Source organism: Maylandia zebra, linkage group LG17 (genome assembly GCF_041146795.1).
Source record: "Maylandia zebra isolate NMK-2024a linkage group LG17, Mzebra_GT3a, whole genome shotgun sequence".
NCBI classification, from domain to species: domain Eukaryota; kingdom Metazoa; phylum Chordata; class Actinopteri; order Cichliformes; family Cichlidae; genus Maylandia; species Maylandia zebra.
The window spans coordinates 15,473,274-15,487,424 of record NC_135183.1 but is presented as its reverse complement, the minus strand read 5'-3'; the positions used below and the strand labels follow the sequence as shown (position 1 = coordinate 15,487,424).

The window sequence follows — 14,151 nt, the reverse complement described above, 5'->3', positions numbered from 1 at the left end:
AGTGAAGGGAATCATTTTGTACCTCGTTTGTGGTTTTGATAATGTCATTGATTAAAGATGTTGACATAATCATTGTTTGCCGTGTCTGAAAATAAAATCTGGTATAAATCTAAAAATCCCTAAATATGTGGGGGCTAATTAGTTAAACTGATCATTTATTAGTAAATATTAAGTAGGTTTAACAACTGTGTACTCATAAATAATAAATTACTCCATTTCTATGAGTCTTTAGTTTCATAATCTACTTATGAGTGTTGGGCTTAAGGATGTGCATGACTGGTCGACTACCTGACTAATCGTCGCTTTCACTAGTTGGTACCAGACTTACTTGTTGTTTCATCATATTGTTAAAATTAGTGTGAATGCTGATTAATTGTTTTCAGTGTAGAGATCATAATCTTTATTATTATGTATTCCATATGTTTTGTGTATGCTATCGCCTTTAAAACCTTCAACTATGAGCCCTCTACTTTTCGACATGGGTGTTTGTCTTTTTCTCATTTCTAACATTTACCCACAAACCATAGTCGCCTTGGTCTATGGTTTGTGGGATAGGATTTACGCCTCTGCCATTAATCTCACCAAAGAGCAACCTCCTCCATCCAACTCTTCCACTGAGAACAAAATTAAAACAGCTCCCAAATTTTGTTTATAAATCAGAAGTGCAGGCTGTCTTTGCGCTGCCACCACATCCACATAATAAACTCTACAGAGTTAAAAAATATTTTTAGGATTTTCTAGGAGGCTGCTTATATTTCCATAAATGGACAATAACAAACAAACATAATTTGAGATTTTTGTTAAAAGTCTTGTTTAGCTTTTTTCAATAGAGGTAAATTCATGTTAATGGATTTGTGTTAATTTCATGTTCAGTATTTTCCATAAAAGCACAAGTTTATATTTAATGTGTCAATTAATTATAATTTTGGCACTTACAAGCGTTACTGTAATCCGATTACTTTTTTCAAGTAACACGTAAAGTAAGGGATTACTATTGCAAAAAAGTAATTATATTACTGTTACTTTCTCGTAAGTACGCTGTATTACTAAACTGTGATTTTGTTTGTGAGAATGTCTCATGACAATGACGTATGAGCGTGCGACATCTGTGGCAGCAACAGATGTGTGTTGCTGGAGAGAGTACGACCATGCAGCGTTTAAAGCTTGGAAGTACTGACATTACTTTGAGTTTGACTCTGAAAAAAAGTGACAAAAACCTTAGCGTCTGCTGTACACTCTGTGTGGGAAGAAAACCTCTTTCTACAGTGAAAAATTAAACTTCAAATCTGAGCAAACCCCCGGATCCCCCCATTGACATGAAAGCTGCGGCACCAGGAAAACCTCCACCGGCGCCACTCCTGCTAAACAGGTGAAAATAGATTTAAGAACAACAGGAGTTAGTGCCGCTGAATCTTTAATTTTATTTATTTTTTGCAGTGTTTTACTTTCATATATTTGAAATAGTGAGTGTAAACACAAAAAAAACCCATTTTATTTTATATGCTGGAATATACAGGAAATTTCTTCAAGTCAAACACGATTGCATATCATTTAACTGCAATGCGCATAAAGTTAAAAGATTAAAATTAATAAAACAAGTTTTTAAAAGAGACTTCAATTTTATATGATGGATTATGCTCAAACAATAGAATTATGTTGGGTTTCATGTTTTTAAAAAGTAACTAAGTAATAAGTAGCTAATTACTTTTGGAAATAAGTATTCAATAAAGTAACAGGATTACTTTTTTGGAGGAGTAATCAGTAATTAGCAAATAATTGCTATTTTCAAGTAACTTGAGCAACACTGCTTACAAGTGGGATAATTATGTAATAGAATGTTTTATATTTGTAGCGGTTGTTTTTGAATGCTGACATACTGTATAAAAAGATAACATAAGATAAGATAAGATAGATCTTTATTGTCACTGTTACCAGATCAATGAAGCACAGTAGAACAATGAAACACACACACACACACTATGTTTGGCACTCACAGGAATATAAATATACTGTCATTTACCAGAATAACTGCTTCTATTTCTAAGCATACAGGAAAGGTGAAGTTTGGTTTTATGGCCTGACGTCACAGTCTTTATATGCACCTGTGTAACCCTATCCTATTGCTATCATACGGAAGAGGATTAGGGCCACTGGAAAAAAAATCTGAGAAAAAAGTCAGAATTCTGACTTTAATCTCAGAATTCTGAGATCAAAGCCAGAATTCTGAGAAAAAAAGTCAGAATTCTGAGATTAAAGTCAGAATTCTGAGAAAAAAGTCAGAATTCTGACTTTAATCCCAGAATTCTGAGAAAAAAGTCAGAATTCTGAGAAAAAAAAAGTCAGAATTCTGAGATTAAAGTCAGAATTCTGAGAAAAAAGTCAGAATTCTGACTTTTTTTCTCAGAATTCAGGAAAAGAAAAAAAAAATACGTTCCTGCTTTTTTTTTTTTCCAGTGGCCCTAATCCTCTTCAGTACTATCAAGTGTGAACAGTTCTTTCTGGTAATTTTTCGAGGGTTTTGGTGGGGAAGCTGTCCTTCATAATGTTAAAGTCACGGGACATTTTCGAAAAAAAACCTCTAAAGGTGCTTTTGTTTAGACAGGAGGTAATGCGTTACGTTACGCCCTTCCCGTACCTCTGCTTTCCCATCAGCCATTGCGGACAGGAAGTGTCCTCTGCTTTTGGCGCGGTCCTGACCGCGGCCATCTTGGAATCACATCACTGTGTAAAGCAAGCGTTCGAGACACTGCGTGGTCCTCCGGCTCATTGATTGCGATATCCTGGCGCTAACTATCAAGAGGAGCTGTTTTGCATCCCGATCTAACAAAGCCAGTAGATACAGTCATTTATTTTCTTTTGCTCGCTGAGTGCTCAGGAAAACTCGGGCAGAATTTTGAAGGAACCGCTATGGCGACTGCAAGCGCTACCCCAAGCCGTGAAGCTGGCCGGTCAGCGGCCTCCACTCCTCTCTCCCCGACTCGGATTTCTCGTTTACAGGAGAAACAGGAGTTGCAGCATCTGAACGACAGGCTGGCTGTGTACATCGATCGCGTGCGGGCGCTGGAATTGGAGAATGACCGGCTAATGGTCAAAGTGTCGGAAAAAGAAGAGGTGACTACGAGAGAGGTTAGTAAATGAAAATATTTCAGTAAACGTAATATCAGCACGTGATCCCTGTCGTAAAAATGTGTAACTGAAAAAAGGCTCGTGCGCGCACATATTTAGTCTTGAACGATAGGGAAAATCGGTCATTATAAGTCACGTTAATTATGCGGCGTAAAATGTGTAACTAACTGCGCTCACATACGGTAAACTCAGCTTCACTGGTGCCGTTGGCTTTGCATTGTTTGCCGTAATGATCCATACTGCATCTGTATTCAAATGTGACCGGACCGGAAGCACTGAGCGGGTGGGTCTGCGCGCCAATCTCTGCTCAGTGATTTTTTTTTTAAATTTTATTTTTATTTTTTATTTTAATGTATTTTTTGCATTTGTGAATTTGTCCGTTCATTTGACTTTGCCCCCCCCCCCCCCCCCTAAAAAACAAAAAAACAAAAACAAAAAAAAAAAAACTAAACAAACAAACAAAAAAAACAAACCCCTACAGAATCCATTTTTGGGGAATTTTTTTACCATAATGATTGATTTCCTTACCTGGATGATTGTATCAAGACAATTTTGCGCTTCATCAGATAAGCATCGATAGAACCTATCATGGGACAAAGGTGTTTGTTGTAATCTTGAATAGTTGTTGCCCTAAAGTTAAAATTTTAACTTGTGCGTGGTTTCTATTTTATATGTGACCTTTGCATGATGTATGATTTCTGCTTCATCAAAAAAAACACAAAAACCCAACATATTTGAGTAATGGTAGATCTTGTAATCGTGCCAGATCCTTTATTTCTTCGTGCTGTGAGTCACTGTATGCTCACAGGTAGCAACCCTGTAATGGAACTGCTTCTTAAAGGAACTACTATTTCGACACTTGACCTACAACAGATAAATTTTGGTTTTGTAGTGTTTCTACTGGAGTTATAGCAGGTGGTGTTGCAAAGACACGTTGTTGCCCATAGCAGCATCAATTTCCTGTTTTTCTTGTAACGTAGCAACCCCAATCAACACAGCGATGAACGCACGCAATAACCACATTCGTGAAAAATTGGCCTTTTTACACTTTCATATACTATGTTCCAAAGTTCCTTCTTTTATAACGAGTAAAGGAGAGCCCCTAAACGTGTTCTTTTATATTAACAATCACTCAGTGGATCACTCAATGCTACCTTTTTCTGCACACTAGCCTTATGATTTTATTGGTTGGCATGCCTAGTGCTAACTGAATTAACAAGCCTGCGTTTGTGACTGTTTTCTGCTGTTTTGTTGCTGTTGTTGTTTGTTTGTTTGTTTGTTTTAAAAAAAAAACAGGAGTCATTTTTGTTGTACTGCAGGTATTAGGGAGTAGTTACCAATGTGGCTAACACTGACAGGGTTGCTACTTAATAATGTAATATAAATTCTAAAAATGTTATTTTAAATTCCAGTGACACTAAGGTAAAAAAAAAAAAAAGGTAAATTAGATCATAAGCAGGCAAGTTTAAAAAAAAAAAAAAAATTCTGGATCCAGTAGAAGTGTGACGTGCTTGCTGACATTTTTGGAAAGTCTTAAATCCCAAACCTGTCTCCATTGTGTGAATGGTTGTACCAGTCTTCCTTGCTTTGTTCTGTCTTCTTTTTCTTCGCCTTTTTTGCCACTGGTGAAGCAATGTGCGATGGTTGGTTTCTATAGGTTTTATAGATGCCCATGAAGTACTTAAGAGGTATTTTTTGCTCAAATGCTAATGCACTTCCTCTTTGTTGTTAGTTGAATCTTATTTAGACTCGGAAAGTCCAATGTGGTGGCAGCAGCGAAAGGAAAGCTTTAAGGCTATTTTCAGACAGTAATTACTTTTGTTACATCTTAACATTATATATGGTTACTGAAAACGTCACACAGTGTGTGTAGTTGTGGTAGTTGGATCTATTCATTCAGAATAATTGATACTGAATGAAATTAGGTCAGCTGGAAACGGCTGCTCTGACTGTTGAATTTAACACTGCCCCCAGTGCTTGACTGAAAGAGTTTTATTTATTTATCTTTTTCAATTCATTATTTATTCAGATAAAATTCAAACGGGAACAAATTTAATTTTAAGACATAATAATGGAGCCACAGTGTATATTTAGTTTAGTGTATGTTCCTGTAATAATCCTCTGTCTGATTAAAAGAAAAGAAAGGAGAAAAAAAAGAAATAGGTTGGGGTTTTTTTTTGTTTTTGTTTTTTTTAAGGTGAACTTTAGAAACCTGTCCTTCTGTTGTAATATGCAACCACTCGGAAGACTTTACATTCTGGAACAGTCAGTAGTGTTTGTTTTCTTCACCAGGTAATGTGTTTTGCATCCCTCTCTTTAGGTAACAGGCCTAAAGGCTCTGTATGAGGCAGAGTTGGCTGATGCTCGGCGAGTTTTGGATGAAACTGCTAGAGAGAGAGCCAGGCTCCAGATAGATCTGGGCAAGGCTCAGGCTGACCTGGAAGAAGCTACACGCAGGTAACGCCTTATCAAATACTTTTTAAAAAAAAATTTGAAATCGTGTTAACGTGGCTAAAGATTTTGGATGTTAGCTTGTAAGGGCCATTAAGTGACCACTTAAAGATATTAATTGTGTTCTGCCTCCTTGTCTATTTGTTCCAGTATAAAGAAAAAGGATGGTGATCTTGCTGCAGCAATGTCCAGGGCCAGTGGTTTGGAAGCCCAGCTGAATAAGAATGAAGCAGCTCTTTCAACAGCTCTAAGCCAAAATGCTGCTCTGAGCTCTGAGCTAGCTGATGTCAAGAGCCTGCTGGCCAAGGTGGGAAAGATGCGAGATGTTTAGTAAAAAAATGAAGCCAGAAAAAGAAATGTCTAGAAATGGTTGAATAATTAGAAATGATAATATATGATCACCACAATACTTTAATCGTGATTGATATTACAATTTTGTTTACCTTTTTATTTGGGTATTATGTCCCCAAAAGTAAATGTTTCATTTACTTTTTGTATGCCAGACTAACATAACAAATGTTCTCTGCTTGGTCATGAAGAGCCAGCCAATCAGCCTAATGTTGTCCATGTGCTAATAAATGTCCCGGTCTTATGATGTGTAGGCAGAGGACAGCCATGCTGTTGGTAAACGCCAGCTGGAGGCAGAGACACTGATGCGTGTGGACTTGGAGAATCGCTGTCAGTCACTGAGTGAAGAGCTGGAGTTCAGGAAGACTATGTTTGATGAGGTAAGGGTTGTGTCGTAAATACTGTGCCTGTGCACAAGACTGCCATAAAGTTTGCATAATCAGATTTCTTTCCCTCTCTTTTAACGTAGCAAAGTTTTTGGGTTTTCTTTGGGTGACGTTTCTCTGTTACACTTCACTCACTCCTTGTGCTCAGGAGGTGCGCGAGTCTCGCCGTCGACATGAGCAGAGAATAGTGGAGGTGGACTCTGGAGTCAGACAGGACTATGAGTTCAAACTGGCACAAGCTCTACAGGTATGATTTAATTTCTGATGTTGCCGTGTCTGTGGCTGCTACAACCCAGTATATTTACAGGTACAGTTGTGTCATTGAAAAACAAATGTTATCATACAAATAATAAAGGCATTTTTAGTATCAGTCAGTCTTTAGCTCTTTTTTGCCTGTGGCACCATGCGCACATGCACAGGAGCATGGTGGTTGGCTCTGACTGTAAAATGCTGCACAATTTCACATTGCGTGCTAGGGCTTGTTAATTTTCTCTGTAACCATTTTGGCAAGTATATTATGTATATATTATGTCTGTACTGTGTTTGTGTTGATGCTAAATTTCACCTTCACATCTGTGTCAGCACTGCTCAGCAGGCTTTCTGTTGAGAATGAATGTTAATCAGACTTGTGTGATCCCAACCAGGACCTGCGGAGGCAACATGATGCGCAAGTCTCTATTTATAAGGAAGAACTGGAGCAAACGTTTCAGGCCAAGGTGAAAGACACATGTTTGTCTTTTCCCCTTTTCTTTCTTTGTGTTTTATGCTCCTTGTGTTCAAATATGCTATCTGTCTCGTTCTGTCTGCAGTTGGATAATGCCAAAGTGTCCTCTGAGATTAATGACAAGGCAATGAGCTCAGCCAGGGAGGAGCTGCAGGAGTCTCGTACCAGAATAGAGAGCCTTGGGTACCAGCTCAGCGCCCTGCAGAAACAGGTGTGGCTTTATGGACACCAGTACACCCAAATGGAGATCTCTCCTACAGCTTCCACACTTTAAATCCCTTAAACAGCTCAGGATTTCTGGTGGTTTGCTATTTGGTTTTAATTGAGTGGTGTCTGCATGTTTGCTTTTGTAGGTGGCTGCCTCAGAAGATCGTATCAGAGAGTTGGAAGAAATTCTGTCGTCTGAGCGAGACAAGCACCGCCGTGCCATCGAAGCAAAAGAACAAGAAATGGCTGAACTGAGAGACCGGATGAACGCTCAGCTCAGTGAATACCAGGAGCTGCTGGATGTGAAGCTGGCTCTGGATATGGAGATCAATGCATACAGGAAACTGCTGGAGGGAGAGGAACACAGGTGCACATGTTTTATCAAGTACTTTATCATGAGGATGCCATCAGAGCCAGTACTTACTGTAGGCACCGTGGGTAGGATGTGTGGAAAGTGATACTTGGATCAGATTGGGCTGTTGGGATCGTTGCAACAGCATTGATTCCAACAGCATCATTTTCTCCTCCTGTTTTAGACTGAAGCTGTCCCCCAGCCCGTCTTCCCGAGTCACAGTGTCCAGATTAACAGGATCTTCATCCTCCCGCTCCTCTAAGAGGAAGAGAGCGGAAGCAGAGGTTAGGGAGATGCCCGAGATTGGAAGAGGAGAGGAGCAGTTGCTGGTGTCAGAAGAGGCTACGGCTACTGGAGCCGTCACCATATCACCGACTGACATGGATGGAAACGCAGTCACACTCCTCAACGATACTGAGCAGGTGTGTTAGGTGAAATTTTATATTGTGTCTCCTTTTCTGAACAAAGTGCACTTCTGTATTAAGGCTCCTCATGTCTTGCAGGACCAGCCTCTGGGCAACTGGAGATTGAAGAGACAGGTTGACAATGGGGAAGAAATCATCTACAAGTTCTCACCAAAATACGTCCTGAAAGCTGGGCAGTCTGTCACTGTGAGTAGATTGCGTATGGTTGCATGACCCTAAACGATCAGACACGTATAGACACACATGTAGTGGAGGTGAGACAGGAACACTGATAAAGAGCCCACCGGCAAAGATCATTTGGGCTGTAGCAGCCATCCTCCCTCTCCCTCTGTGCTGAATGTGCTGCCACCCACTGGTGGTCTCATGCTACTAGTATTTGACAAGGACACCAAGAGAAAAATCAGTCGTGAGGGATAAGGAGGGAGGTCTGTGGCCCCCGACTGCTAAACCCTCTGGGGCATTGACTTGTTGTCTCTCCACTGCACCTGTTGTCATTGATTTGCACCTGTGCAGGTGAAATGGATTCCCAGCGGCTCAGACTTCCTACCTGGACAGACTGATATTTCTCAAGTTTAACAGACTGTACCGTGATGATCATGCTGTGTAATATTGTAAAAATGTAATATGTGAAGCTGTATGTTATACTGTATGTTGTAAACAGCTTTTTTTGTTGTTTACCTGCACCTAGGTGTGGTCTGCCGATGCTGGTATGGCTCACAGTCCTCCAACTGACTTGCTGTGGAAAAGCCAGGCTTCCTGGGGCACAGGAAATGACATAGTTACCTCTTTGGTCAATGCTGATGGCGAGGTAAAGACGTCGGTGCATAGCTAACTAAACCAGTTTCCTTTGCTTGAAATTCGTACATGGTTTTTATTTTTTGAGTCATGCGGTGTTTGTCTCACAGGAGGTGGCCAGGAGGACTGTAACCAACACTCAGGTGGATGTAGATGATGTTGATGGCGAGGAGGAGACAGTGGCACAAACGGTACACTTGGCCAACAATTTTTCTTTTTCTTTACCTTTTTGGTAAAACTTTTTGTTTGGCTCGGTGTAAAGGAGCAGGGCTGTTACTGCAGTTAGATTAGATGTTAAGAAAACTATGAGCTCATTTTGACTCGGTGGCAGGAGCAGGTAGCAGAGCAGTTGGAGAAAGTCATTAAAAGGTTGATGAAGTAAGTGGTACTAAAAAGAAAGAGCTGGAGGAACATTTAGCAGCCGCTTAGGTTAATTGGCAACATGTGAGTCACATGACGGGGTCTAAAAGAGCATCTTAGAGAGGCAGAGGTTCACCGTTCTGCAGAAAACTGCGTCTACAAATTGTTTTTCAGAATGTTTCTGAATGTAAACATGTGAAGACTTTGAGTAATTCATCATCTGTAGTTCATAATATCATCATTGTTGGATATCTGCATCACCAGTCCCTTAAAACGGGCATGATTGTGTGGTGGAAATCAGTGCATGGGCTCAGGATCAGCGTGCCCTCCACAGATGCAGGTTGGAGCTCTGTCATGCAAAGAGGCAGCCACATGGGAGCGTGATCCATAGACACCGCTGTCTTCTCTGGACCAAAGCCAGTTTAAGATAGACTGAGGCAAAGTGGGGGAACTGCTGAGGTCATACTAACCAAAATCTCAGTGCCTATGGAAGTGGCAGTTTGCACCAAAAAAACAGGACAAAGCAGGGTCAGAACTGCTGAGCAGCCGGAATCCTCTAACAGAGAAGAATGGGACACATTCCTCTTCCACAAGTCCAACAGCTGCTCTCCTCAAGTCCCACACACTTGTGGGTTGCTGTTAGAAGAAGAGGGGATGCTACACAGTGCTGCATGTGACCCTGCGCCAACGTATTTATGACGTGTGGCTGCGATCACATTCAAAATGAGCTCATAGTTTTCATAACATGTTTATTTACTGAGGTTAAACAGTGTAGAACACATGGTCTGTCTCAGTCAGCACCTGTTGTAGGCTGTTGGATGGAGTCACTCTTTGGAACTTGTACATCTGTACTGCTACACATGGAAGTCTCCCAATAACAAACCTTTTTGTTTCTCCTACAGGGCAAAGTGTCGTCCAGAGAGTGTGCCATCATGTGAAGCCTTCCTCATGAGTAGATGGCTTTTACCCTTTATATACTACTTTTTTTCTTCTAGAGCCATTCAGATATGATCCTGTCCATTGCCTCATTATTTGATGTTTTTACTATTCAAGATCATTTTTGTATAATGGACTTGGTTTTTATAGCTTTCCATATTTCTGCACCTACTTTAATGAGTCAATAAAAATTAGTCAGACGCCAGCAACGATGGATTAGATATGATGGATCCCAACTCCTAAGCACAACAGAACATGGTATATAGACACTATATATGGTATATATACTATATATAGTCTATATGCTATGTACACCCGCTGTATACTGGGTGTGTACTGGGTAAAATGCATCTGTTATCAAACCCCTTGTGACATCAGGGCCTTTCTGAATGTGTTTCTAACTTTAACATTTATTGCGTGGATACTCATGTTTGTCTGCTGCATGTTTTCTTAGTATTTTTTGAAGTCTTCCTTTCACTTGCATCCAAATGCAAATGAAACGATACATTCTTGTTCAGTTACCTTGGATTTCCCTATTCAAAAGGTGGTTTGCAAATTGACCGGATCCAGTTCTTCTACTTTGGGCTCAATCTAACCACCTCTGACCTTTGAGGTACACTCGGTTGATACTTGACCTTCTGGTCACAACCTAGAACTCTTTGTGACTATGCTCCGTACTTTTCTCTTCCTTATTTCTTCAAAGGTGAAGATAAAACGTTCTTAGATTTCTGAAAACTAAAAGCAGCCTCCTTTTTTTTTGTTAAATGTGGCTCCCAGTTGAGCTGCAGACCGAAATCCATAAAGCCAGGAAAAAACACAAGACAACTGCCAAACCTAAAATCACGTAGCTCTCCCGTCTGTGTTCTTACGACCCTCAACAAGACTAGCATGGTCAGAATTATGTGATGCATGTGAACCCTGCTTTCTTGGGGAAATGTGCTTTGTTGAACTCAGTCCTATCCACACCTAAAAGAGCTGCGAGTGCTCCAAAGCAGCTGTGTAAACCCTGACAGCAGACCCAGAGGAAGTCCAGGGCCCTCACACCGCTCCATTACAGTATTTGAATGTTCTTATTTAGCTCTTATTTTTTGAATTACACTGCAACTTGTTGCCTAGACTGGCTTTATTGGTTGCTAATAGTTTTTTGTAGAGATTTTCTTAGTGGGGCCAGCACTTTTTTTTTTTTTTTTTTTTTTTTGGACCAAAAAACACTAGTGGTTCATTTTGACTGGCAACGCTTCTGTTAGCAGATGCGTGTCTATGCTGCCCGTGTGTAGTCTGCAGAGGAAGAAATCTGCACTTGTAACAAAAACTGACTGATGCCTCCAGAGAACCAATGAAACTAAACTTCAGAACAATAATAGAACACTTATTACAAGTGCTGACATTGTAGGGTGGGTGGCGTTTTCTTACAGTCTGCTGTTCTGCCTCTTGTTGCCGTTTTCAGTTTTCATTCGACAAAGTTGGAGAACTAACTGGTGCTTCTCAGACTTGCTAAATGTTGCGTCTCTGAGCCAAAACACTCATCCCAGAAACAGGACGTATGTGTGCAGACAGACAGGATATTGGACTCATCTAACCAACATGCCAGGCTGTTAATAAACACCTGGATCTGCAGAGTGGAGCTGAGGCTTTAGGGTTTAGGAACATTTACCATGCAGCGGCCAGTTTTTCTTTGCTTGGGTTTGTTCTTCTTTGGACAGTGCAGTGTCAATTGGATTAGGTTAGATGATGAAATTAAAGTTAAAGCTTTCTCAATCCGAAACCTAAAACTGACAAACTTTTTGAAGTGTGTGGGATAAATGATGGAAGTAAGATTCCTGTTTCCTCAGACTTTTGCAGGTGTGACGTGATATTTCGAGTACACGGTCTCCGTCTGTACTCTGTTTCTGACTTGAGCACACTGTATGAGTTTTTCTCATACCTGCTGTGTGTTATTGTGGAAACGGCTCTCTCTCGTGTGTTTGTGTTGTGTGATTTACTAGTTCTATGTAATCAGTTTAACTTTTTTTTTTAAATGTGTGTACAATTCTTAGATTGGCTCTGGTAGGGTTTTTGTGACTTAATGAAACTGGGAAACTCGACTTATATTTCAGGGTCCATGTAAAAAAATAAACAAAAAAATTACCTAAACACTATTCCTGTAGTGTTCCACTAAAAAGTCAAAAGGCTTCACTTCATACGAACAGTTAATATAAAATGTTTTGATTTCTATTGGGAGAAAGTGCCAGTTGCCTTACTAATAACTGAAAAGTAACCAACATTGATGACAACAGAAGTCCGAAAAACCGGAGAAATGCTATTATTCATGTAGGGGTTATGGCATGTATTGTCTGTTTTATCTATGATTTTCTGTCAAGCTACTTTTTGTACACTTAATAAATGTTTTACACATATGTATTTGGTATCAAGAGTCTTCTATGTGCATACAAATCATTAATATTAGTGGGGTGAGGCGTGTTTATAAAGAATGCCTTGAACAGACATCATTTGATAGCTCCTCAGTAAAAACAATATGAGTCAAATAATGGCCTTTGAGGAACTTGTGACAGTTACTGCTGCTGTTTATCTGACAGACTCTGCAGAGTCCAGGGTCGGCCGATTTAAAAATGCCACTTAATTAGAATGATTTTACAAATAACATGGGTCTGTGTGGCCCCACTGCTCAACAGTCTCTGCTTCCATATGTGATGAGACATGTCATTGAAGGCATTTGTACTACAACCAAGTCATTTTAACCTGATATTAGCATTTATTATTAGCTTGAGGTGACACAAATATCAAACATTTGAAAGATTGATGCAAAAAAGTCATATTCAGAGTAGCTCTGAGTCGGCCGACACCCGTCAGACCCTTGACTGAAGGTCGGAGTGACCTTGAACGTCAATAAACTACGTTAAATTAGTGGTGGCCCGTCATTAAAAGAGAGGCAGGCCCTTGCTTCGACCAATGAGAGCGCGGGAGAGAAACACGTGCTGTGGAGCTGTGACACCCCCTCACCTGAAGCCAGAGGTCTGAGAGCTCTCATTTGCCTGACTGAGCTACAGGAAAAGCCTCTCGAGTCTACGAGCGGGGCCTGGAGCTCCTTGGAGAGCGGGAAACAAACAGTTTTAAGTGAGGAAGGGGTTTGACGTTTAGAATCAGTAAGATCTGCGATGTTTCTGGACACTGATTTCTTAGTCCACTAACGGACTGGTAGAGCTGCTACTCCTCCACGTCTAAAGGCCGTCGCCTGCTGGGTAACGTGTTTCAGCCAGGCATGTCCATCAGAAGGGCCGGGGTAGACCCGGGAACAGCTCGATGGCTCCCCGGAGGAGGAGGTGGTTAGAGGGAGGTCCGAGCTTCCCTGCTGCTGCCTCAGCCAACCGATTTAAGATACTTTCAGTCGCAGTTTATTAGTGTTTGTTTACTTTGTTGTTAATTTGTCATGTTTTAGTTATACATTGAAGATCTTTTCTAATAAAATGTCTTCATATCATGAAAGTTAATGTTTTGTATTTGATTAAAAAAAACAACAACAACAAAAGAAAAACTAAGCTTTCTTTTTACTTTTTTGGACATTTATTTATTATTATTATTTGAGTTTTTAAAAAAGCATAAAGAGGGAGAGTAACAATCAGCCACATTCATCATGACAGTCCGTTTTTAGCAATACATTTAGCTCCAGCAGGGTAAACTTAAATGGCGGTAATCAATCTGAAAACACATTTTCACAAAACAGTGAGCAGCCTGTGATGTAATCTTGGTAATGAGCAAAGAGCTCTGACTGGTTTGTGGCCCATCCCTGCATTTACTTTAGCTTTAGAAAAAGGTTACAAAGTAGCTAAAATCACAGAGGTATGGCATTTCAACAAAGACTGTCCAAATTCCAATGCTCCTCCAAATGCCCAGATTTGAAGGATGGCTCATGTGTATCCCTTGTGGCCCACCCCATCCCAGCATTCATTTTGGGTCATCTTCATATTCTTGGTGCACCACTCTTTTCCTAAGTACTTTACACAAGAAATGAACTGAAAAATGGGTCTCATGAAGAGTGATGAA

The 14,151-nt window shown here is 40.3% G+C and overlaps 1 protein-coding gene across 1 annotated transcript; it reads left to right on the top strand.

Annotated features, from left to right (window-relative positions):
- Positions 1-2,692: 2,692 nt before the first annotated feature.
- lmnb2 (lamin B2) lies at positions 2,693-12,506 on the top strand. Its single transcript, XM_004569322.4, has 13 exons — positions 2,693-3,126; positions 5,447-5,583; positions 5,728-5,884; positions 6,180-6,305; positions 6,460-6,558; positions 6,956-7,027; positions 7,121-7,246; positions 7,389-7,609; positions 7,779-8,016; positions 8,098-8,205; positions 8,708-8,827; positions 8,925-9,005; positions 10,077-12,506. The coding sequence occupies exons 1-13, from the start codon at positions 2,908-2,910 to the stop codon at positions 10,110-10,112; spliced, it is 1,740 nt and encodes a 579-aa protein (XP_004569379.1). The 5' UTR covers positions 2,693-2,907; the 3' UTR covers positions 10,113-12,506.
- Positions 12,507-14,151: the final 1,645 nt, after the last annotated feature.

Coding starts and splice junctions, on each gene's coding strand:
- lmnb2 (XM_004569322.4), top strand. CDS start 2,908: ATGGCGACTGCAAGCGCTACCCCAAGCCGTGAAGCTGGCCGGTCAGCG. Junction 3,127..5,446: donor AAGAGGTGACTACGAGAGAG/GTTAGTAAATGA, acceptor CCCTCTCTTTAG/GTAACAGGCCTAAAGGCTCT. Junction 8,828..8,924: donor TGGTCAATGCTGATGGCGAG/GTAAAGACGTCG, acceptor TTTGTCTCACAG/GAGGTGGCCAGGAGGACTGT.